Below are 24,414 nucleotides of genomic sequence, written 5' to 3' on the forward strand. Positions count from 1 at the left end.
AAAAAAGACAGAATTGAGGAAGCTGTAGTTAGGAAATCTAGTAAGTGCTCTGTTTTGGTGTAGGGCTGACCCTGGATCTGTTCACCTTTTTTTTCTTTAAAAAAAAAAAAGGTGTTTTTTTTTAAGATTTTATTTATTCATTCATGAGAGACACACACAGAGAGAGAGAGAGAGAGAGAGAGAGAGAGGCAGAGACACAGGCAGAGGGAGAAGCAGGTTCCATGCAGGGAGCCTGATGTGGGACTCGTTCCCGGGTCTCTAGGATCATGCCCTGGGCTGAAGGCAGTGCTAAATCGCTGAGCCACCCAGGCTGCCCGAATTTTTTTTTCTTTTTTTTTTAAGTAAGTTCTACATCCAATGTGGGACTCATATGCACGACCTCGAGATCAAGAGTCCCCTGCTCCACTGACTGAGCCAACCAGGTACTCCTGGGTCTGTTCACCTTTAACATTTTTTTCTTCTCTTCCTTTTTAGCTATTTCAAGAAGCCCCTGAATATCTATTTTGGATTTATTCCTGAAATAATCTTCATGACTTCTTTGTTTGGCTACTTGGTTATCCTTATATTTTACAAGTGGACAGCCTATAATGCTGATACATCTGAGAAAGCACCAAGCCTTCTGATCCATTTCATAAACATGTTTCTCTTTTCCTATGGGGACTCTAGTAATTCGATGCTATATTCTGGACAGGTACGTCAACCCAGAGGTGGACTATCTTAGGTGGTTATCCTAGATCTGGAAGCCAGATATATCTGTGACTCTGGAAAATCCTTTAAAAATCTTTTTCGTGGTCTTAGTTTTCAGCCCATACATCCAGAACTAAATTCAACCCATCCTCCTTAGTTTCAGAGGATCTAATATAACTCCTGTATCCACAAGGGGTAGAATTTATAACTCTCATCCTATGAGACAATTCCTGGGCTTTGCCACAACATCTTATTATTTTGAGAAGCTAGATAGAGTGTTATTCATAGATCAGTAGGAAAGTACTATTTGGGGGAAATTTGTGCTGGAGTTGGAAACTGCATGTTTGATTAATGTGATATGCCTTATCCTTACTTTATAGAAAGGAATTCAGTGTTTCCTGGTAGTGGTTGCGCTACTGTGTGTACCTTGGATGCTACTATTTAAACCACTGGTCCTTCGCCATCAATATTTGAGGAGGAAGCATTTGGTGGGTATATTTTTATTGCTGAAAGTTACTAGATTTTTTTTTTCCTTGAGATCAAGGCAATTCCTCATCAGATATAATGAATTGTGCATATGTCTATATACTCTTAAAATGCACTTGTGTCATATTCCCAGCACAAGCACTGGACCTGCTGAAATTAAAAACAAAAACAAAATACCACCACATGTATTTGCTGTTCGAACACCTGGATTTAGCTTTGAATAACTCAGGTAGAGAAAACAAGTTGGGGTTTTTTACCTTTCCTGGTCATGCTTTGCTCATGCTGTGCTCAACAGAATCCAGGTCTAGGCCTGCCTAGATGCAGTGTCAGCCAAATCAGGGCTTTGAGAGCTGCAGGTGGGTAAATCCTCTCATGTGGTTTGCCTGGGCAACCACAGGGCTGACACCGAAATATTTTCTTTTAAAATGAGACCGTGATACTTTCACCAACCAAGACCTCAGAAAAAATATTTGGTTTAAAGTACATGATTTTTTTTTTCTTTTTAAACAGTAGCACATACACTTGTTTACTTAATGTATGTGTGTTTATGAATTCTACACACACACACACGCACCCACTTAAGTTACCAAATTTTCATTTCTGGTGATGCAGTAAAGCTTACTTATTACAGTGCCTAGTAAAACCCAAAAGATCTTATTGCATGACTCTCATACAGCTGTTAGATTATTATTCCTGTTGGAGAGCAGCTGAGTTACAAGATCCTCCTTCTCCCTTTTCTGACCATCTTCATCCTTCCATGTACCCTCCATTCGTCTCCCTCTCACTCCCTCCCTCTTTTGTTTCTTTCTCCCTTCCTCTTTTCTTCCATTCACTATCAGGAAGGGCAGCCTGTGGAGGCCCCAGTCAGCCCAACCCCGAGCCAGCAGGGACTAGAGGCAGCAGCGGCTGCAACAGTGAGTGAATTAAAACTGACAAACCATCACATTTTGTGTAAAAGAGGTGGCAAACAGTGCAGCAGAATTCTTTTCAATTATATTGAGAGCATGGGACATGTCTACTCTTGGGAAGTACATCCTTGTTACTCATTGAGGCAATGACAGAAAATATTTCTACCTCTTATGAATACATTCTAATACCATTCATTGTCATTGGTCTGCTAAGTTTCTATTCAGAAATTTAAGTACAGTCATGTCTATGGAAGCAAAGTGACTGTTGCACCCTCTCAGAATCCCACCATCTTAATCCAAGATGGCAGCTCTTGGACTCATCCACTGTCATGACTGTATTTTGTGACCCTGTATGAGATGAGTTTTCAGCATGGAGGGAGAACATTTCTGTGATTCTTGAATTAATTTCCCTGCTCTTTGAACTTCTGCTTTGGAGTAACATGTGGACATTTGGTCCGTTTTAGCTATCACTTACTCTCCTGCCAGTGGGACTTTATACATGTCTATTCTTTTGTGAGAGACTCAGAAGCCCTCCTGTCCTCAGCTGCTCCATTGAGACCTCCAGTCTGCTATGGGTCTCATATGTCCTCTGCATGTGATGCAATAACCAAAGTCATCTGTTTGGAACTTTCCTTCTTTAAATACCAACTCATGATTCAGCAACAGCAATTTGAATGTTAAGCATTTCAACATTCGTCCTTAAAAACATCTCTTAACCAAACTCTTTTAAAGCACTGATATCAACTTAGCCTAGTCTATTCTAGGTAATCAATAAGATTTTTAAAATCTCACCAGCAGTGATCACACATGATACTAGTGTGATCCAGTGGCATTATACTCCTTTAAAAGAAAGTGAAATTTTTAGATGGATAACCATTTCATTCATTAAGTGTTTCTGATCATTTTAAACCTAGATACCTGCTGTAATCATCCTTCTAGAATAAGTCAAAGGCTGACATTTTGGATCAGAAGATAATTTAATGTTGCTGCTTGAAATTATGTTCAAATAGTAACTTACTCTCCTTTCCTATGAGACATATTTTTTAAAAAGTCTGCAAAGCGCATACTATCCACTTATCGATATTCTTCCTAAGTGGTCTTCTTTTTGCTAGCCTTAGCATATGTTTCTAATGCATCAGTCTTGATGCTTTTAACTCTGGTATCCTCTTCTGTGACACTATCCAAGCTAAAAGTCCACAGTCTGGAAAGCTGTACATTCATAGGGTCTTCTTTGCCCCACTGGTTCTTTTGCAAAACATCTGGTTGTAGAGAGCAGGCTGAAGGCATCAGGATGATCATTTTACAACAAGGACCCTGGATTATTGACCCTAAGGGCTGAGGATATGATCACTGATCTGTATTTGTTCTGTTCTGTGTCCTCTTGATTGTCTGTAAGTGGTGTGTCTCAGTTCAATTTTTTCTTTTCTTTTTTCTGCTGATGTATATGTCTCATCCCCACCTTCCTATAATTCTCATGTCCTGTGTCCTGAAGGGATACTTGTTAGTGTCTGTCTAGGGTGAGAGGGTTTAACTTGTCTGCCCTTCTTTCTATCTGTTGGTTGGGGAAACCTTTGGAAATGACCTTCTGGTTTAGGAGCCTTAAAGCCTGAAGGCTGCCTGGACTCTGTAACCCATGCCAGAGTATGCTGGGGTCCTCTCCTGTCACCAGTGCCCTTTGTTGTACTTGTATTCCACCTTCTGAGAATGGTCGGGTGTAAGGTTCACATGTACTGGAGGTGCCCAGGGTCTCAGGGCTTCCCAAATCTGACTACACATCAGAATTTGTTTCTTAGGATATATATTTTTTTTTAAAGATTTTATTTGTTTATTCATGAGAGACACACACAGAGAGAGAGAGAGAGAGAGAGAGAGAGAGAATGAGAGAGGAGAGGGAGAAGCAGGCTCCATGCAGGGAACCTGACGTGGGACTCGATCCCGGGACTCCAAGATCATGCCCTTGGCCAAAGGCAGGCGCCAAACCACTCAGCCACCCAGGGATTCCCCCTGATTCTTAGGATATTAAAACAAAAGAAGCAAAAGAAGAAATCAAGATGGTCCATAATTCCATGACCTAGACAATCCCCTACTGACATTAAAAAGTGAAATTAGGGGGCACCTGGGTGGCTCAGTTGGTTAGGTGTCCAGCTCTTGATCTCAGCTCAGATCTTAATCTCAGGGTAATGAGTTCAACCCCCACAATGGGCTCCATACTAGGCTTGGAGCCTACTAAAACACACACACACACACACACACACACACACACACACACACACACAATTAAAGCAATAGGTTAGAGAATGCAAATAGTACCGAAAGAGAAAGTTCCCCTCCCCCCAGACCCCTTCTCACAGGCAGGGAAATTTTACTTCCAAATTTTTTCTGCATGTATCTATTATCCATTAACATAAATATGTATATATGTGTGTGTGTGTGTGTGTTTTTAAAACCTACTAGGAAATTGTGTTTTGGTATATGTGCTGCCGAAGCGAGCACTAAGAATTGTGGTTTAAACTGTGACATTCTTCTGCCCCTTGATTTATCAGATTTTTAAATTTTTACCGTAACCTGGGAGAGTATGTCACTCTTTTATAGTTGTCTAATGTTCTATGGAATGTTCTGTTGGATATGCTAAAATTGTGTAATCACTCCCTTGTTGATGGATATGTTGGTTATTCTCAGTTCTTTGCTGTTACAAATATGAATGTAGGGAACATCGTTGTCCTTGTACCCTGATAAAATTTCCTGAACATAGATGTTCCCAGCAGTGGGATTGCTAAGTCTCAAAGGGTATATGCATTTTTTTGTGTGTTTGCATTTTCAATTCTGATAGACAATAAAGATCATGATACAGTTTGTGCTTGGGGAAATATTTTTTTAAATATAGATTTCCTAGGCTACACCCCAGACTTACTAAATGTACAATTTCTGGGGGTAGCATTTGAGAACCTCTGTTTAATTTCAAGGTGATTCTGATGGAGCTGGTTCTCTGACCAGCATGGGAGAAATCCCTGCTACAAGGAGAGAGAGTCTGTGCCCAGACACTGAGTTCCGGATAGTCAGTAAGCTGCACTAAAGAGGTGCGCACCAAAAGATGAAGCTGTAGGTGGGACCTCAGGGCAGTTGACCAAACCTGTTGGCACATCGTGTTGCTGCCCAGAAGGCTGTTTTGCAGAAGAGCAGTTTTTGAACTCTTGCCTCATCTGGGCTCCCTGATCAGAAACTGTAAGAGGTGGGTCTAGGGGCTGTTTCTTTAGCTTCTTTTCCCGCTGGCCAGTTAGCACTCATTGGTATTTGTTCGACTTCACCCCAGTTCTGCCTGGTTTTTATACTCAGAGTCCTTTTGCCTCTGTAAACCCAAGCTTTTCCAAGTCAGGTTGACTTAGAAATTCTGCTGAACACAATGCCTGGGAAGAAGCAAACACCCAATCAGCATTTGCCCACCTACCTGTGAAAGAGTTGTAACACTCCAGAATCTTCCACTGAAGGAAAGGAGCCGTTTTCTTTTTCTTTTTTTTTTAACTCCATATTCTCTAGCCATGAGCTGATATACATTAAGTTTTTTTTCCCTTCCCTGAACTCAGAAGTCCTTTGTTCCTGGGCAGAGACTCAGTACACTTTTGGGAAAGGTTGCTGAACTCTTGGGTTCCAGTTGAAAGTTTATCTGACCAGGTTATAGTCATAGTCACCATGTCATTTGGCTCCTTTCCCTCTTAGAAGGTCTGATCTTTAGTTCTAGAAAAACTTAGACCACTGGCAGCTTTACAGATCGAGCTATAGTCATTGTAGGAACCTGTTCATATGAAGCTTTTCACTCAAGCAGGCATCTCAGTTAGCCTTGACCAAGGCCAAGTTGGTGTATCCTGGTGCAGCAGGCAGAACTGCATGTTGCCTCTTATCAGAATGAGGTGGTAAATGGGGCTGGGGCTGGGTCGGTGGTGGTTGGGGTGGGGACAGTGGTTTGTTTGTACTTAGCTGTTGGATCAGCGGGTTTTGATTTTGTTGTTAGAATATATGCTTTTCTGAGGTTTGTATGTACTAACCATCGCCCTTCCCCATCTCACAAAATGTCACATTAAAGCCCAGGCAAATTCTACTCTTTCTGTTCATCTGTGTAGGGAACTCTCAACTTTGGTGGGATCAGGGTGGGCAACGGACCGACAGAGGAGGATGCTGAGATTATTCAGCATGACCAGCTCTCCACCCATTCAGAGGACGCAGAAGAGGTAAGATCCAGTGGCATGGGCTTCCTCTCCTACTGTGGGTCAGCCCTTGTCTGGTGTGCGTCAGTGGCCTCCCTCCAGTCCTCTTGAAAAATGAAAATACTATTACTAGTGATCAGCCTGCCATCTGGGCCTCTTAGGGCACTGCTACTGTTTCCAGTGGGTGTTGCCTGCAGTGCCTGTGGGACCTGTGATCCCTTTTCTGAACTCCAACTCTGTGCTGCTCGCAGTACTCTGCATGCAAATCTGAGTCACTAATTGTGCTCCTGGGAACCGAGGGCAGTGTAAGCCCTGGCTTCCCTGCTCTTGTGACCAGAAACACAGCCCTCTTCAGGCTGTTCTTCATCCCTTATCCCTTCCAGGAATGGTTCCAGTTGGAACTGTAATTGCAGGTACTTTTAAAGGTCTTGTCCCACTAATGAGCACTTGTTGCAGACATATTATTTGAGCTTTTTAAAAAATGTTATTTGCCTCCTTTCTACAGAGAGTGAAAAAGTAGGAAGGCCACATTAGACTTTTCTTTAAACCTCCAATGTCCAAGCTATTTGTTAAAATCCAGTCTCCTTGCCTGACCACTCCCACCACAAAGCCTCTGAACTGAACTTTTGAATGCCATCTATTCGTTATATCCTCTTCCCCCTGCCCCCAATTATATTCTTTTTGGAGCAAATAGAATAGGAGTTGACAACCCAGGTGACTGAACTTTTCAGTCTGAGTGACCAATTCCACCATGTGTATGACATTTTAAAAAAGAAACCATAAGGGTTGGGGTGCCTTTAAAAAATACGTATCTTAATGCTCTAAGTCTTACTGGTTTTGCTTTCTGTGTATGCTGAGGCCTGCCTCCAACACATTAGACCCCTTTAATATTAACAGTTTTCCCAGAGAAACAGTAACCTTGTGCTGGTAACTTGTGACCTTGTGTGGCATGGCTTCCCACTAAGTGTAAATTTGTGTTTACAAGCCTACCGAGGATGAAGTGGTAAGAAACAAGCTGGCTTTGCCTTCATGTTTATCTGGGGCTTCTCTTCCCATCCTTGTGATCACTCTGCTGACCCTGCTGCAACCGGGGGCCACACATGACACCCGCGCATCCCGCATCTCATTGGCCATTTCTAACCAGTTTGTGAACCTGTGTCCTGAAAAAGCTCATCTCCATTAACTGCATCTCATGTTGGTCACCTCTGTCTTTGTTTCGTTGACTTTGCTGATCTAATAACTCTGAGAATGGCTTTGAAAGGAGCTACAAGTAATGTCTGCTTTGGCATTCTTGAAGTAACCCCCTTGGCGGGGATTAAATCCCATTAGTCTTTGCCTTCCTCTCCTGTGGTGTTATGTATGGGAGTAGCTGTTTCCTCCTTGCTCCTCTGAGAGCTTGTGAGTAAAGCTCGCCCTTCCTCCCTGAGATGCAGCCAACCTCTTCCTACTGTCCTCATCAGCTTGATGATGCTTGACGTGAGAATTGCTGGACCCTCACTTGGGGTCAGCTCTACCTCCCTGTTACCCAGGTAGGAGGTAGGCAGCTTTCAAAATGGAGGCTTTGCCTCTCTGATGCATTCTAAAACAATCCTATCTATGTGAAAGGAGTTCATATTATACCAGATAATAGAAACAAAGTTGACTATTCAGGCCACATTTGGAGTAGAAGGCCTTCTAGCTCAGCAGTAATTCAGTTAGCAATGCACAGATTTTAAATTGGGTTTTTAAAGGCCTTGCTGCACTGTTTGCATCTTCCCCCAAAACTTTTCTCTAAAAATACCTAGACCCATGTACCCTTCCCTTTTTTGGCTCGTAGTCCTCTCCAAAAGAAAGTGGGATGAGAATGGGAAAACCTTTGTTGTTCTATGTAAAACAGACCGTGTTTGGTCTTCCTGAAGGCTGGAGTGGCTCTTTTGCTGGCATCCAGGAGCCTCTGTGTTCCTATGAGCGGCTCATCTGCACAGTCACTGGTTGAGTTGCCCTGAAGGGCTGGCTGGAAGTGTGTTCCATATTAGTGAGGAGCCCAGCCCTCTCCCAGTAACATAGCCTCCAACAACACTGCTCTTTCTAAGTGTCTTCCTAATTTGGCACCCAATGCTATGATCATCATCAGAATAGTCCTCATTTGTAAGCCATGTCCCAGGGGCTTTGGATATCCACACAAGATGGACTATAATTCAGCCTCCCTAGTCTCTGGCCCCTCAGCTCCCTCAAGGGTTCAGCTTCTCATGGCTTCCTAAATAATGATGACATTTTATCTCTGTCAGGCACATGCACAGTCTAGTTCTCCACAGCCAGATTTGGATTAATTGTTAAAATTATCTAAAGATTTCAAACAAAACTTTTTTTTTTTTTTTTAAGTCCAGCCTACTTCTTTTAGAACTTCCCTTTTTTGCTTGGCTGTGTAAATCTGTCGGCCATTATTGCAGCCTGGTGGAAGTAGCAGTCTCTCTCTCCAGGGAGCACTCAGTCCAGTTGTAGACCAGGGCCAGGCCAATTGATTGTCTGGGAAATCTTTAAAGGCTGTAACCACTCAGCAAGGGTCAGTGGCACTTCTCCCTACGTGTCAATTCACCAGGTGTATTCATCCCACCCACCCACCCATCCATCCATTCATCCCATTAATCCATCTGTTCATCACACCCATTCATGCATCTTACCCATCCATCCATCTCACCTACCCACACATCTATCCATCTGCCCTCCCCCCCAATCCATCCATCTGTTCATTTCGTCCATTAATTCTTTTATCCCACCCATTCATTCATTCACCCTCTATGTGCCAAGCTCTCTGTTTGGTGCTACAGAATCTGCAAGAAGAAAGACATAGTCCTTGCCTTCAAGGAACTCCCAGCTAAATTGAGGAAACAGTCTGGGTGACAGATGGTGTGATTAAGGTGTGCCCAAGATGCTATGGGAACACAGAAAGAGGGCACCTGACAAGTACGGGGATGGGGGTGGAGAGAGAAGACCAGAAAGTGATTCCCGAAGGAGATTGTTGCTAAGCTTATTCTGATCAAGCAGGATCTCTGTGGGTGCAGAGTGGGGATGCAGACCCGACAGTGTGTAGAGTTATCAGAAAGACACAGGAGTGTGGGTCCATCACGTGTTTGAGATAAACAAGTATACAGCTTGGCTGGAGCCCAGGGCCAGGAGTTGGAGACCAGTGAGAGCGGAGCCTGGAGGTTGCAGAAACAAGCCGCAGGAGAGCGTTTGGATAGCAAGTAACTGGCAGAGGGTGGTGAGGCCAAAAGTGTCGCAGCATGTGGGCATTACTGAAATGCTTTAATGGGGGTGTCCTAGGGGATATTGGATTGAGGAGGGGTCACAGTCTGGAGGCCTAGAGACCCATTAGTCTGATACAAGTCATGAAAGAATCGGGAAGCCTGAACTGAACTGAAGCATTTGCAGGGGAGTTGGGAAGGAAAGAACAAATAATGAGGTTAAAGAAGTTAGAGCTACGGGTCCCAGGACCTTAATGAATATAGGCAGTGAGAGTGAGTGAGGATTCAAGATTGCCTAGTGACTTCCAGGCTTAGGTGCCTGGGGCCCTAGTGGTGATACTCTACTAGACATGGGGCGTGGAGTAGAAGTCAGTCCTGGTGGGGACAGAGGAGAGTAATTAATGAGTTTAGGTGGCATTGAATTTGAAGTGCCTATGGCACACTAGGAGATGCAGCATGACTAGTTGGAAACAGGCAACATAGAAATGAAGGTGTCCATTTGGGAGTCTCTCCTATGGGTGGCTGTCCGAGCCCTGAGCAGCAGTGCTGCAGGAGAGGTGTAGGAGCTGAAGTTGGCCCTCCAGCGTTTAAGGAAGAAACAAGATGGAGACTGGGAAGGAGCATCCGGGGAGGTAGGAGGAAAACCATGGGCAGGCGAGTGTCTCAAGAGGGAGGAGGAAAAGGTGACAATGGGAGACACCGCAGAGGCTCAGTGAGGACACAGAATGTCTTAGACCTCACGTCTGGAAGGCAAGGGAGTGGGTGCAGGGAATGTTGGGTTTGTGGGACAGAGAGGGTGGAGGGCAAGGCGCAGGAGGTGAGGAGGGGTGGGCTGTGCCCTGGGGGAGAGTGTAGACAGGAAATCTGCAGCCATGCCCCTCAGTCACAGCTGATTCCTGAGACAGTGACACTCCTACATGCTTTGGCTGTGTTTCTCACTAAATCCTCCCCCCACCATTGTCTTCCCCCATTATATAGAGATGAAAACTTGTCCAAGGTTACAAAGCAGGAAGTTGGGAAGAAGAGAAAGTGTAGAAAAATAATGCCTAGAAGAAAGGCTTCCTCCATGTTCTCCATTCTTCTGGGAGGAACTCTGAGTAGAATACTGCTGGGGAAAAAAAAAAAAAAGAATGTAACTGCTGAAAAGGGGGCTGGTTCTATAGGAAACCCAACAGTCCCTGCTTTTGTAGAGCTTTTAGGAGCAGAGACCTTTCCTTCCTCTGAGCATGGGCTCTGGGGGGACAGCCAGGACTGGTGGGAAAGAGCTCTTAGCAGCTTGTTGGGATTGAGGTAACGAGGATTACCCTGGTTCTTAGGATAACTAGGAGGCCTGAAGAGCTTGTTGCAAAAGAAAAGCCCAGAAATACTCAGAGTAGAGACGGTCAGAGGTGAGGGAAACTGAGGCAGTTGCCCAAAAATGGTGTGTTGGAGCTGGCCCCTCCCAACTGGCTGTACCCCTGAGGCCTGGGCTGTTAGCACTTTACCAACCAGCTCCTTCTCTCCTGTCCTCATGCAATTTCCCAAGACACTTCTGGTGTCCTTTGGGAGTGGAGTCTTGTGAGTCTTGAAAGAAACTGGTGGAAAAACAAGACTCTACGTGAGGGTAGGGCAGGCTGGGGAGGCCCTGTGCTTCTGGGGTTCCTGGGTGGGCTGTGTGGGAGGATCCCGGAAGGGCCCACCTCCTATTCTTTGGTGGCTACTGATTGCTCCACCTGGCAGAGGGAGAGGCCTCGCCGTATGCCTGGTGCTTCTGGAACATGCCAGTAATTCTTCCCTAGCTCTATTTGGAGCAGGCCTACAAATGAACTCCTACAAATGAAGCTTGTTCTAGCTCTCCTCCTTTATTCTGGAAACAATTTTTGATGTGGAAAGGAGAGCTGGGAGAAAGGGAGCATGAGAAAAACAGAAAAAACAATAGATGTTCCGTGTGGTCTCAGTCAACTGGAGGATTTTGGAAAACTTTTCCAGAAATCTCCCTATGTCAACTCAGAAGCTACAAGGAAAAGTAGGTTACCTTGTTCCCCACAGGTTGTAGGAATAATAATCAAGGTGGCTGTAGAGGCTTAGCCTCACCTTGGCAGCCCATCTGCTGAAGCCTGGCTGGGGGAAAACCCTTCTCTCCTGACTCAGAGCAGGGTACCTCACTTGGGCACGGTGAGGAGGAAGTCAGCTGGGGCAGGCCTAGCAGCAGGGCCCTAAGAGCCCCAGGTCCAGACAGCCTGTTTCTCTGAGTGCTTTTCACTTGCCATATATTCTACTCTTGAGCTTACAGCCTAGCAGGGGGAATCAACAAATGTGTCTGAAAGAATCTCAGGCTGGAGGTCATTAAAATATAGTGTATTAAGGGAAATGGAGTGTCCCAGTTGGGGGCTAAGCCAGGCAGGATTCCTGGGGATAGCATAGGTGAAATCACCACCCGAGTTCAACGCTGGGGGTTTCTGGCCCATGTAGCTGTTGGTGCTGGCGCTCAGGCCCAGGCTCAGAGCACCATGGGGCCATAGAACAATCTACATATCCCCTCCCAGCCTTATATCTTCTTGGTTTTCTCCCATGACAGTTTGACTTTGGGGACACTATGGTCCACCAGGCCATCCACACCATCGAGTACTGCCTGGGCTGCATCTCCAACACTGCCTCCTACCTGCGGCTCTGGGCCCTCAGCCTCGCTCATGCACGTGAGTCTGTGTCTCTCAAGTTGAAAAGTATGGTTTTCCCCTTCTCTGGGTACTCTCTCAGATGTAGGGCTTACATAGAGTGGAAATAACAAAAAGGTTCTGGAATTATTCAGACTTCTGACTTCTAGGAGAAAGATGTCCAAATGGGAGGATCAGCGCTTTTGCCATAGCTATGCACTACGGTTGTAGGAAGCCCGGGTACAGTGAACACTTCAGTGAGGGATGGCAGAGCAAAATGGAAGATCCACAGCACCTCTTGCCAAACTGAACTAGATGTCCTGTCTCTGCATTCCCTAGAGTTGTCTGAGGTGCTTTGGACCATGGTGATCCACATCGGCCTCAGCGTGAAGAGCTTGGCAGGAGGTTTGGCACTATTCTTCATTTTTGCCGCCTTTGCCACCCTGACTGTGGCCATCCTTCTGATCATGGAGGGCCTCTCAGCTTTCCTCCACGCACTGCGTTTACACTGGTGAGTTGGAGACCGGGGATGTGTCCTTAGCTGCATGGAGGGCAGCTTTCCTCTCATACGGAATCCAGAGACCCTAGGAAGTGTCTGCTTTCATTCCCATCATTATGGCCAAGGACCTGTGTTAGAAGTGAGCATCAAGAAATGTCCACAGAAAAGCACAGCTAACTTTTCAGAGCCCACAAGAGAGAATTCTCCAGTGGGTGTTGTCAGATTCCCTCTCGCTGCCTTTAGCACTCTTTACTGCTCTTTGTTGTGACTTAAAAGACCTGCTGAAGTCATTGCTTTGTTTGGGTTTTTTTGTTTTTTGTTTTTTGTTTTTTTTTACTCTGGCATAAGTTCTCTCCTTTCTTGGGAGCGATGGAAGCAACTCTGGAATAAATTTGTAGCCCAGGAAGATGCTAGAGCACACTGTACTCCAGTTTTGTCCCCCTTTTCTGTCATTGTGCCAGAGTCTTTGGGTAGGACCCCTGGCAGCTTCTTCAGGAGGGCAGGTTTGGATTTGTTTGTTTTCTTTAATGTAGTTTGTGGCTTTTAATGGCTCTGCCTGGAGAGAGTTAGCTCAATCCCAGGGAGTGGGAGAGGTGGAGTCTGGTCCAGGCAGTGACCATGTGACCTCAAGGTAGGGTTGCCAGATTTAGCAAATAAAATTATAGGACATCCAGTTAAATTTGAATTTCAGATAAACAATGAATTTTTTTTTTAGTGTAAATATGTCCCAAATGTACATGGGACATATTCATACTAAAAACTAGACATCCTGTACTTTATCTGGCTTCCCTATTTCAAGCCCTCCCTTTTTTGAGTCTCCACTTCTTCCTTTATGTTGTGATTCTCCTCTTTTTGGTTCTCACACCTCAATGAGAAGCTCTCAACCCTCCCCCTAGAGAAACACAACCTCCAACAGTTTTACCTGTTTTAAGGGTCACAAACTCACTGACCATACCTTAGGAACCCCTAGATGAGATGGTGCTAATGATCTCAAAATCAGAGAGTGTATGTATGCAATGTCTTATTATATCCGTTTTCTTTTATATATATATATATATATATATATATATATATATATATATATATATATTTTTTTTTTTTTTTTTTTAATATCCGTTTTCTAAACCTAAACCCAAGGATCCTCTTCCCCATTCCCCTTATCTTTGATTTTCCTCTCGACTTGGTTGTGCTGAGCCTCCTCAAAGATTTGTTTGCTGTTCTAAATGATAGAGGGGAACGTGAAGCATGTAAGGGCGGGGCATAGCTGGGACTTACTCTTCCCTCAAAAGCTCCTTTAAAATAATCCGTCCTCTGGCTGGCTTTCCTCCTCCTTGCCGCCCTCCTCCCCACCCAGCTGTTGTTTATTTACTGTCCAGCTAGGAGGTTAGGAGCGCTGTATGGCTCAGACTGCTGGCACACTACCCTGTTCTCAGCTTATCAGCATACTCTCTCTCCAGCACACTTCCTCAGCCACTCGGTATGAGGGAATGTCTGTGTAACCAGCCTGTGGTGACTCACTGTTTCTTCCTTCCTTTCATCGTCACTTCTCTGTCTCTTGAGCCCTGGGCTTGAAGGGCCAGTTACTACCCCACCTGAATTCTAACCCAAATGGGGAGCCTGTTGCCTCCTCCCTGGGTGGGCTAAGGAGCAATCCCGGTGCTGGGTCAGAACTGTCAGAGCGGTGAGCCTGGCACACCATGGTATGAGGAAGGTCGCCTGGGCCCAATCTCCAGAGTGAGCAGAGGCAGCTTGGGAGGCCATGTTTTGTTGCCAGAAGGATTATTTCTTCCTCAGGCTTACCTGCGGCCTTCAAGTGAAGGTGTCTTCCCATGTCCCCATGAATGAGCCCAAGGACCTAATGAGTGACAAGAGAGTGGGCTTCAGAATTAGGCCCACCCGTGTGCAAACTTCACCTCTGCTGGCACGGGCCGGGTGACCCTGGGGAGAGCACTTACCTCTCTGAACCTCACTTTCTCTCACGTAAAGAGAAGATGGTATCTACATAACATTGGTTGCCGTGATAAATACAAAATAATGCACATACCAAGTGCCTGTCGCTGTGCCCCGATGCATCATAAGCTGGTGTTCAAGTACAGATTGGAGCTGCCCCACTTAAAAGTAGGCTGCCCTGTGGGGTGGACATCTTGGCCATGGTCCCTTGTAAAGAAACTGCCAGTAGCCTGTTACGAGAGGGGAGATCCCCAGGGGAGGCACATTCAAGGAAGGGGCTCATGAAACAAATTTGTGCATTGATTTGTTTGGATAGTGGAAGTATCACAGAGAAGAAAAAAACCCAAGGCCGGCTATCCCCATTGTTATAGGCACATTTGGAGCGTCACCTTTACTGAAAGGGGGTGTGGGATCCCTGTGTGGCTCAGCGGTTTAGTGCCTGCCTTTGGCCCGGGGCATGATCCTGGAGTCCCTGGATCAAGTCCCCGGATCGAGTCCCACATCGGGCTCCCTGCATGGAGCCTGCTTTTCCTCTGCCTGTGTCTCTGCCTCTGCGGGACATTGCTATTTTTCCTGGGGTCCAGTCTGGCCATCTTCATGCCTGTCACTTTACCCCTGGCTGTCATCTGGGGTTTCCTAATCCTGATGCAAAGGCTAACCCATTATAAAAGTTCTGGAGGTCTTTGGCAGGGACAAGAACAACATCATCTGCTTTGGTGACAAACACAAACCATCAGTCTGAAATTCATGTAGGGTCCTGAGGAGGTAGGTGGTATATTTGAAAACAAGAGTAAACAGGTTATTGTCCCAACCTGCTAATTCTGTCTCCTTCTGTGTTATATGCCTCTGTTTTTGCTTACTGTAATTAGCTGTCTTTTATTCCTCACAAAAGCCAAAGGCAGGGATAGGATGTGTCAGTTTGTGGACTCCAAACTGACGTTAGTGGTAGAAAGACTGTTGCCCCCCGCAGCCCACTTTCAGGAACCAAATCCCTTCTTACCTAGCAGATTCCACATACGTGTTGATGTGCACATTCAGACACTCACACATTGGTTGAAGGCCAAAAAAAAGGTAGGAACCAAATTGTTGTAAGGAATGTAGTAGCTCCACAGCAGGACTGCATGGGATGGCTGGAAGAACAGCTGGCCCAAAAGTAAAAACACCTGAAGTATAGTTCCTGGCTGCCATCGTTATCCTGACATGTGGGCCATCAAACAGATGTGTGTTCCAGGCCCTGGACTGCTCAGAGAGTGGCAGAAAGGGCCAGAGAAGCAGTTTGGCCCAGAGTCATCTTTCTAAAACTGACTCTTTTCACTCACACACTTGCCAGGAAAGGGAAGAGACCCAGGACTCCTTTCCCCTTCCCTCACTCAAGGAAACAAGGTTTCCTGTTACATAGCAGGAGTGAGCACTCTGGGGACTCCTACTTATCCTTTGGGTCACTGGGTGGCCTTTACCAGGTACTACACCTGGAAGGGAAGGGGTGTCAGAGAAACTCATCCAACTTCCTGAGACCTTCCTCACAACTGTTATTTTAGAGGTGCATTTCAGTGGCTTGGGGCATGGCTGGACTCCTGAGGGGTGTTAGCAGGCTCCTAAAACAAGAGGAACTTGCAAGGTGGCCAGCAGTGCCTTCTGGGCCCTGGTGCAAAGAACTTCATGTTTGTACTTTCTCAGGAAGCACACATTTCCCTGGTTGGGAGGGAGCCGAGGGTGGGGAGCCCAACAGGGAGATTGCTTTCCAGCTTTGTTCTGGGAGTTTGAGAAGGGAGATAAAGTCAGGCTGACCCTGAGATGCCCAAAGTGTCTGTGATCCTGGCCACTCTGTCTCTAACTGCAAGCAGTGGTTGGCGGTAAGGCAGTATCAGGCCCTGTGTCAGAGGGACCACCCATCTCCTCATGCGGCAGAATTTATGCACTTGCACCCCAGACAGGTGTACCCTTTCTAACCCCTGGGCCCCATGGGCAGATGAGGCATGCAGAGGAATGCCAAGAGAAGGATGGTGATCCCATGGGCATCTGAAAACTTCTGAAGCTTCTACTCCATTTGTCCAGTTCAGAATTCGAATTGTGGTTAGCCAACCAGGGGGTCGAGTTCTGGCCCCCTCGTAGACCCTAAGGTGACTTGCCCATGACCTTGCTACATGTTGTTGAAGGCGAATGGAGTGCGTCCGTCTCCTTTCAGTTGTTCAGAAATGGCCTTGCCACATGCAGATGACCTACTCAGCAAGAAGCATTTGGACCCATAGCAGTGGGTGATAAACAACAGCTTACCCCTTCATCACCTAATTCCCCGAACAGAGGCTAGAAAAGCTGTAGCTTCTAGGACTTCTCAGGGTACTGGGATATGGGGACAAGTTCAGACCCCAGTTTGAAATTGCTCTTGCCAGGAATCCTGTGACTGCAGTTTGAAGCCCCCTCCCCCAGGTCCTCTTTTTCCCTTGGCCCAGGGAGTCTGGGAGGCTTGGGGACCTTGGCCCAGCCCCTGGAATGTGGGGCTGGGAGGAGAAGGCTGCCTGTTCTTCCACCCACACAGAAAATCCTGTTCACCTCTCCTCCCGAGGGGGTGGAGCTGGCAGCCCTGCAGTGTCCTCAGCCAGCACACCAAGGGCTGATGGGGCCTCTGAGGCCCTCTGAGTGTCACCACGGACAGCCCCCCAATGCAGACAGTCTTTCAGTATGCAGGCCTCTTGGCGTGGAGGCAGGATGAAGCCCTGCCCTGCGCAAGAACCATTGCCTGAAGCCTGCCCCAGCCCCCAGCTCTGCCCGTCCTTGCAGGGGTTCTGGTGACCCCAGGGTGACACAATGCTGAGTGGAAACTATTCCTCAGGGCAGATCTCCTTGGCTTTTTTATCCTCTGAATCATGCATTTTTCTGCCCATATTTGGTGGTGATTTGGTTGCTGGGCAGCCATCCAAGGAGTATGCTGAGGGACGTGTAGCCTACAGCCTGGCTCTGCTTCCCAGAGTGCGATCTTCCTGCCCCTCAGAGTTTGAAAGGACCCCAGGGAGACCATCAGGGATGGATGCTGAGCTGCCTGGGAAGGGAGGTGAAGCTCTGCTTTTCCTTTCAGCCCCTGAGAGAAGAATTCATTCTCAGATGTTTTTGTAGTTGGAGAATATTTTTGCCATTACTTGGAAAAGACTTCCCCTCCTGATCCGCCCCTGCCCCCATTTCCTGCAAATTTCCTCCCCAAAGCATCCAGCCTTTACTTGCAACCCTCCCTTCTCCTTCCTCCTTCAAGAAAAGAAACAAACTAGAAAACAAGGGTGCTTGCCAGAATCGTTGGCGCTAAGCTCACTGCCGCCCAGGGGCTTCCCTAAGAGCTCTCCCATGAGCCCCTGCCAGGAGCCCGCTATTTATTCTCTCCGTTGCCATTAGAGCACATGGCTAGACAAAGAGTTTTGCATAAACACTCTGCTCGGCAGGAAGGAGTAGGAACTGAGGACAAACCCGGGTGGAAGTAGGCCCTGTGGAGGTAGGTGGCCCTCTTGCCTTGACCAGGGCAGGCTCGGGCTTCAGAAGCAGGGCTTATGTGCACTGTGGGAAGTAGACCAAGGCCTTGGCTGGGTGGGCAAGGGTGGGTGGCAGAGGCAGGCTGCTCTCCCAAGCTCAGCTAGGAAGAAAGGCCTCAGGGAGGAGGGTTAGAGCATCTTGCTAGCCCAACCATGAAATCCCAAAAGGATTCTGTGGAGTGATGACTTTCCTTTTCCCTTTCCCCTTTCCCTAGGGTCGAGTTCCAGAATAAATTCTACAGTGGAACCGGTTTCAAGTTCCTACCCTTCTCCTTCGAGCACATTCGGGAAGGGAAGTTTGACGAGTGAGCCCCTCCTGGGACTGTGTGCCAGCAGGCTGCTGTCCCCAAGGCCCTCCACAGTGGTTATCTATGCTCCCCTTGCCTGTTGGTTGTGATCCCTGGGTATCGGAGCATTTGTGTCATCCCTGCCAGCCCTCCCCCAGCCGCCTGCAAGTCATTTAGATAGATCCGTCCTCCCTGGGTCCCCCACCACCGCCAATTTCATGTGTAGTGTAGTGATTTTCTAAAGAGAAGCTGGGCTCTCGTTGTCAGTCACACCCACTGGGCACCGGCCTTGCCCTCCCAGCCTCCGTCCATCCAGAGACAGCCCCTTCTCTCCCTTGGTGGTGAGCACATTTGTGCGTTTTACCTTTGAGCCCAAAGCCCACGGAAGGAGCACCTTTGCTATCCACGACCAGACTCTTCCTGCCACTCTAGTTACTTGTTTGGGATAGGGGCGCTCTTCAACACACCTCACTCTTGGATTAGCAAGGGTGGCTCCTGGTACTTCTGTCCTCTGCCCATCCCCTCTGGTTTTCAGAGCAGTTGTTAATCAGGAATTCAGCTGGACCCCACTATGCCATCGTACATGGCTTCTCCCTGTCACTCCCAAGGGTCCCAAGGTCCCCAATACCACCTCCCTAACCTGCACCCTCTCCTCATCCCTCACAGACCACCGCCTCCCCCCTGCCCCCATGTGTACCCAGCATAACAGCCTGGCAGGGAGTGACCCAAACGTAGGTCCTGGCTGCCTCTGTGGTTGGATGCTTCTCAGGCCATGCTACAGGCTCTGCCACAAGTATTCCCTCTGGGCAGAGGGTTCAAACTGTTGTTCTTTCCTGGTGCAGACCCCAAGACCTTTCACTACCCATAATCATGAGTCTTGAGGGCAGGCCCACAGTCATCAAGGGCAGTTCTGCCTGCAGACCTGCCTAGCTCTGCCCTTCAGTGCTCCTTCCCACTTCTGTTAGGGCCCCAAGTCCAGGGAGTGGGATCCTGGGCAGGGAAGGTTGGTGCCATTTACAGTTTGCAGATTGGAGGCAACCACCAAGGGTTAGTGCACATGATTATGAGAGCTGCACAGCCCTGCCCTGCAGACTGATGGTGAGCCATCCCTGAAGGGCCACCACTCCTGTCCCCCCCCCCCCCCCATGCTGGGCTATGGCTCTTGGGGCCTTTTAATCATGTGCTGGTACAGCAGCCCTGGCTGCTTCAGCTAAATTGAACCCTGTGGTCCTCAGTGGTTGAGGTAATCCCCTGAATTGGCCAGGCCACTGCCCTGTTCCCAGTCTGGTTTCTCTGAGTGAGTTACTTAGAGCTGCTCACAACTCTTCCTGGGCATGAGCCACCAGCCCCAGCCTCACTGTGTGCTGGCCAGTGTGACCTGCCCCTCCCCCCACCTTGTGCAGAGCCCCCTCCCCTCTGGGCCCAGTGGTTTATATGATGACCTTTGCTCCGTTTACAGCAGGGTTTGAAGCAGAGCTCTCTGTCAGGAACCCTGCCCAAGGCCCTTCTGTTCACACATTCCTGTGCTGAATAAAGTGTGTTTGACTCTACCCGGGAGGCTGCCTATTCCTGTGCCCGCGGCCCCCATGTTGCCCGCCCCTGCCCTTCCTCCAGCATGTCTGCTGTCCTGCTGATCGGATCAGAAGCCACAGCTGCAGGCCAGGCAGTTTGTGAAATTGTCACCTCTCAGGTTTCCCAGGCCCCTCCCCTCCCTCAAGCCCAGCAGTTTCGGGATACTGCCTCCCGTGGGGGGTGGGGGGTGGGGACCCGTCCTCCTCTTCCTTTCCCACACACCTACCCAGAGGGTAGGGGAAGAGGAGCCTGGGCATCTGCCCACCTTCCTCTCCCTCTTCTCCAAGTGTGCTTTCCAGGACTCAGTAGCCTGGCTGTTCTGAGCCCCAATGCCCTTGGCCTTGGTGTGAGCCAAGGCTCTGTGTGGGGTTCCTCCGGGCAGTGGGAGAATGTGAGGTGCTGACGGAGGCAGGCAGCTGAAGAGCCAGCGGGCAGGTGGGCAGGGAAGGCACCGTCTCCGCCCTGACTGCCATGTAAGGCACCCACATTCTTTCTTAGTGCCCTGCCTCTCCTTTCCTCCTGGGGCCTCTGGGACAGGACGGGCTGCACAGGAATGTGAGCAGCTGCTCGGGGAAGGGTGAGGAGGGCCAGGAACACCCTGTTTCATGTTCCTTCTGCTCAAGCCCTCTCCTGCCCTGAAATAGGCCCTCGGTGCATCCCCCCACCTGGCCCCACACACAAACCGTCCAGGGTGGACTTGAGGTGGGTGAGCTGAGACAATTCAGTGTGGAAAGAAGAGCTTTCAGGTGCTGATTGCCAAACTGTGTATCCACATGCAAAAGAACAAATTTGGGACAGCAGCCCCCACACTATATAAAAATTAACTCAAAGTGGGTTATAGACCTAAATGTAAAAGTTAAAAACTAAACCTCCTAGGGGAAGTTATAGGAAAATACCTTCATGAACTTGGGTTAGGTGATTTTTAGATACAACACCAAAAGCAAAGCACTAAAAAGATAAAGAGGGATGCATGGGTGGCACAGTGGGTTAAGCATCTTGACCCCTGGTTTCATCAAAGATCCTGAGATTAAGCCTCACATCAGGCTCAGCACTCCGTGCAGTCAGCTTGAGTTTCTCTCCCTTATCCTCTGCCCCTCACCACCTCTCTCTCCAAATCAATCAATCAATCTTTTTTTTTTTTTTTTTAAAGGGCCTTAGGGATGCCTGAGTGACTCTTGATTTTGGTTTAGGTCGTGATCTCAGGGTTGTGAGATCAAGCCCTGCATTGGGCTCTGTGCTCAACACAGAGTCTGCTTCTTCCTCTCTTCCTCTTTGCCCCTCCCCCCACACTGTGTATGCACAGGTACTCTCTCTCTGTAAAATAAGATAAATCTCAAAAAAAAAAAAGATACGGGCTTTAGACTTACAAGGTTTTGTATTTAAAGGACAGACTCCAGACAACCCTCACACTGGGAGAAACTGCAGATACATATGTGTGTGTGTGTGTGTGTGTGTGTGTGTGTGCGCGCGCGTGTGTGTAGAATATATGAAGAACTTGTAGGGATCCCTGGGTGGCTTGGCAGTTGAGGCAGTTGAGCGTCTGCTTTCAGCTCAGGATGTGATCCTGGAGTCTCAGGATCAAGTCACACATTAGGCTCCTTGTGTGGAGCCTGCTTCTCCCTCTGCCTGTGTCTCTGCCTCTCTCTGTCTCTCATGAATAAATTTTATTTTTTTTTCATGAATAAATTTTAAAAATAAATAACTTTAAAAAAAAATAAAGAACTTTTTAAATTCTGTCATAATTACATAAATAAATACCTTAATTTAAAATGTAAAATTAGGGGTACCTGACTGGCTCAGTCAATAGAGTGTGTGACTTTTGATCTTGAGGTTGTGAATTTGGGCCTTTATGTTGGGTAAAGACATTACTAAAAAATTAATCTTAAAAAAAATAAAAGGTAAAAAGAATAAATTTTTTAATTAAAAAAAATTAAAGGGGACGCCTGGGTGACTCAGCAGTTGAGCATCTGCATTCGGCCGCCTTTAGTCCAGGGCAGGAGTCCCACATCAGGCTTCTTGCATGGAGCCTGCTTCTCCCTCTGCCTGTGTCTCTGCCTCTTTCTCTGTGTGTCTCTCATGAATAAATAAGATCTTTAAAAAAAAAAAAAAGGATTTGAGTAGGCATTTCAAAGAAGAAAACAATACAAATGAGCAATAAGCCCATGAAAAGCTGTTTAGCATCATTAGCAAACCAAAACCACAAGGGGATCCTCCAACGGTCAAACCCACCATGAAAGGCAGTAATAAAGAGACAATTACAAGAGTGGACAAGGATGTGGAGGATTTGGAACTGCGGTCAGGTGGGCGATGGAAGATGGTGCAACTCCTTCAGAAAGCAGTCTGGCAGTTCTTCCAAATGTTAAACAGAATTAACATAAGAGCCAGCAATTTGACTTCTGCATATCTTTCCAAGAAAAATGGAGAAAATGCACACAGACTTGTACAGAAGTGTGCATAGTGATATTGGTCATTGCCCCAAAAAGAAAACAACCCAGATGTCCATCAGCTGATGAATGGATGAACAAAGTGGCAATACTATAGGTATTCTTCTACAGTGAAGAGGAATCTAGTACTGACACATGCTACATACAACATGGATTACCCCAAAAGCATGCTAAGAAGCCAGATGCAAGACCACATAACGTGTGATTCCATTTATGTGAAATTTCTAGAATGGGCAGATCCGTAGAGACAGCAAATGACCTGTTGCTTAGGACTGCTTGCTGGACGAGGCTGGGGCTGGATTAAAATGGCAGTGACTGCTAATGGGTACAGGTTTTTTGTTGTTGTTTGTTTGTTTGTTTTATTAATGAGAGACAGAGAGAAAGAGAGGCAGAGACACAGGCAGAGGGAGAAGCAGGCTCCATGCAGGGAGCCTGACATGGGACTTGATCCTATGACTCCAGGATCACACCCTGGGCTGAAGGCAGGCACTAAACCGCTGAGCCACCCAGAGGTACAGGGTTCTTTTGGGGAGTGATGAAAATGTAAAATTAGATTATAGCGACAGTTGCACAACTCTGAATTTACTAAAAAAAAAAAATTGAGCACTAAATTGAATGTTTAAATTGGTAAACTTTATAGTATATGTCAATAAAATGGGGGCAGAGATGGGAAACCTAGGGCTTCCGCAGGGAGAAATTCCTCCCTTGCTCAGCGGAAAAGACCTGGGCTGGCAGGTCATTGGCTAAGCGGAACTGTCGAGATCCAGTGGCCTTGGGCTGCCTCCAACCCAGCCAACTAAAGATGGACTAGCCAGGAACTGAGCCATGGAGGGTGTGGGGAATCCCAGGAGCTCTGGGGTATGGGTGAGGAGCAGGATGGATCCGTTGCTCCTTTTTTAAAGGGACATGCCCTGTATCTTGATCCCCTTCTTATGGGCATCCCTGGCCCCCAGGCCTCTGTTGAGTGAGTCTGTGCTCTTGTCTGGGGAATGCCCACCTAGAGTGATGGGAACACATGTGGGGGAGGGTGACCTGGTGTTATAGGAGATCGTTCCATCACCATTTTCAGGTCCCCACTCTCTGTCCTGTCCTTCACGGGGGACCTGGGTAGGACTGCACCTCTTTCTACCCCCAGGAGCCCTGGGTGGAAGGGGCATTGGAGCTCCCCTCATATCTCAGATTCTCAAGGACCTGCCTGCTCTCCCAGCTCCCCAGCCAACCCAAGACATGTCCTGGGTGTGTGCTGTCCCCTGGTGGTGAGACAGGAAAGGAGCCACACATTCCTCATGCAGGCTAGGACAGACAGGCAGAAAGGGTTAGGTAGGTGATCCTGAAGGTATTCTGGGGTGCTTAGGCAGAAGGTCAGGCTGGCCAGGAGTGACAGAGGAGACAGATGGAGAGAGGAGAGCCCTGCTCACTTGTTGCACACACATTAATTGAAAAATAAAGTGTGAAAAAACAAAAGAAGGGACGCCTGGGTGGCTCGGCGGTTGAGCGTCTGCCTTCGGCTCAGGGTATGATCCCGGGATCCTGGATTGAGTCCCACATCGGGCTCCCTGCATGGAGCCTGCTTCTCCCTCTGCCTGTGTCTCTGCCTCTCTCTCTCTCTCTCTCTCACTATGTCTATCAGGAATAAATAAATAAAATCTTAAAAAAAAAAAAAAAAAGCTCTCTTCCCACCCTGTGAGCCCCAGTGCCCCACCCCAGGCAACAACTGTTTACATGGCCTTTCCTTTTTTTTTCCCACCTGGGCTGCCCAGTTTTTTTGTTTTGTTTTGTTTTGTTTTTTTTAATTTTTTTTTATTTTATTTATGATAGTCACAGAGAGAGAGAGAGAGAGAGAGAGAGAGAGAGAGAGAGGCAGAGACACAGGCGGAGGGAGAAGCAGGCTCCATGCACCGGGAGCCTGATGTGGGATTCGATCCCGGGTCTCCAGGATCGCACCCTGGGCCAAAGGCAGGCGCCAAATCGCTGCGCCACCCAGGGATCCCTTTTTTGTTTTTTTTTTAA

At 47.5% G+C, this 24,414-nt stretch overlaps 1 protein-coding gene across 6 annotated transcripts in view; it reads left to right on the plus strand.

Moving 5' to 3' along the window:
- Positions 1 to 19,938, plus strand: part of ATP6V0A1 (ATPase H+ transporting V0 subunit a1) — a 55,225-nt gene extending 35,287 nt beyond the window's left edge. For 4 of the 6 annotated variants that reach the window (XM_041724432.1, XM_041724431.1, XM_041724434.1 and 1 more), the window contains 7 exons: positions 475 to 691; positions 1,068 to 1,175; positions 6,197 to 6,304; positions 7,266 to 7,283; positions 12,062 to 12,179; positions 12,477 to 12,648; positions 18,317 to 19,938. In XM_041724432.1, the coding sequence (XP_041580366.1) occupies positions 475 to 691; positions 1,068 to 1,175; positions 6,197 to 6,304; positions 7,266 to 7,283; positions 12,062 to 12,179; positions 12,477 to 12,648; positions 18,317 to 18,410 (835 nt within the window). In that variant the 3' untranslated portion in view covers positions 18,411 to 19,938. The remainder of the gene's footprint in view (positions 1 to 474; positions 692 to 1,067; positions 1,176 to 6,196; positions 6,305 to 7,265; positions 7,284 to 12,061; positions 12,180 to 12,476; positions 12,649 to 18,316) is intronic. The other 2 variants (XM_041724433.1, XM_041724435.1) reach the window with 1 other exon arrangement.
- Positions 19,939 to 24,414: the final 4,476 nt, after the last annotated feature.

The sequence above is a fragment of the Vulpes lagopus genome, chromosome 12 (assembly GCF_018345385.1).
Source record: "Vulpes lagopus strain Blue_001 chromosome 12, ASM1834538v1, whole genome shotgun sequence".
Taxonomy (NCBI): domain Eukaryota; kingdom Metazoa; phylum Chordata; class Mammalia; order Carnivora; family Canidae; genus Vulpes; species Vulpes lagopus.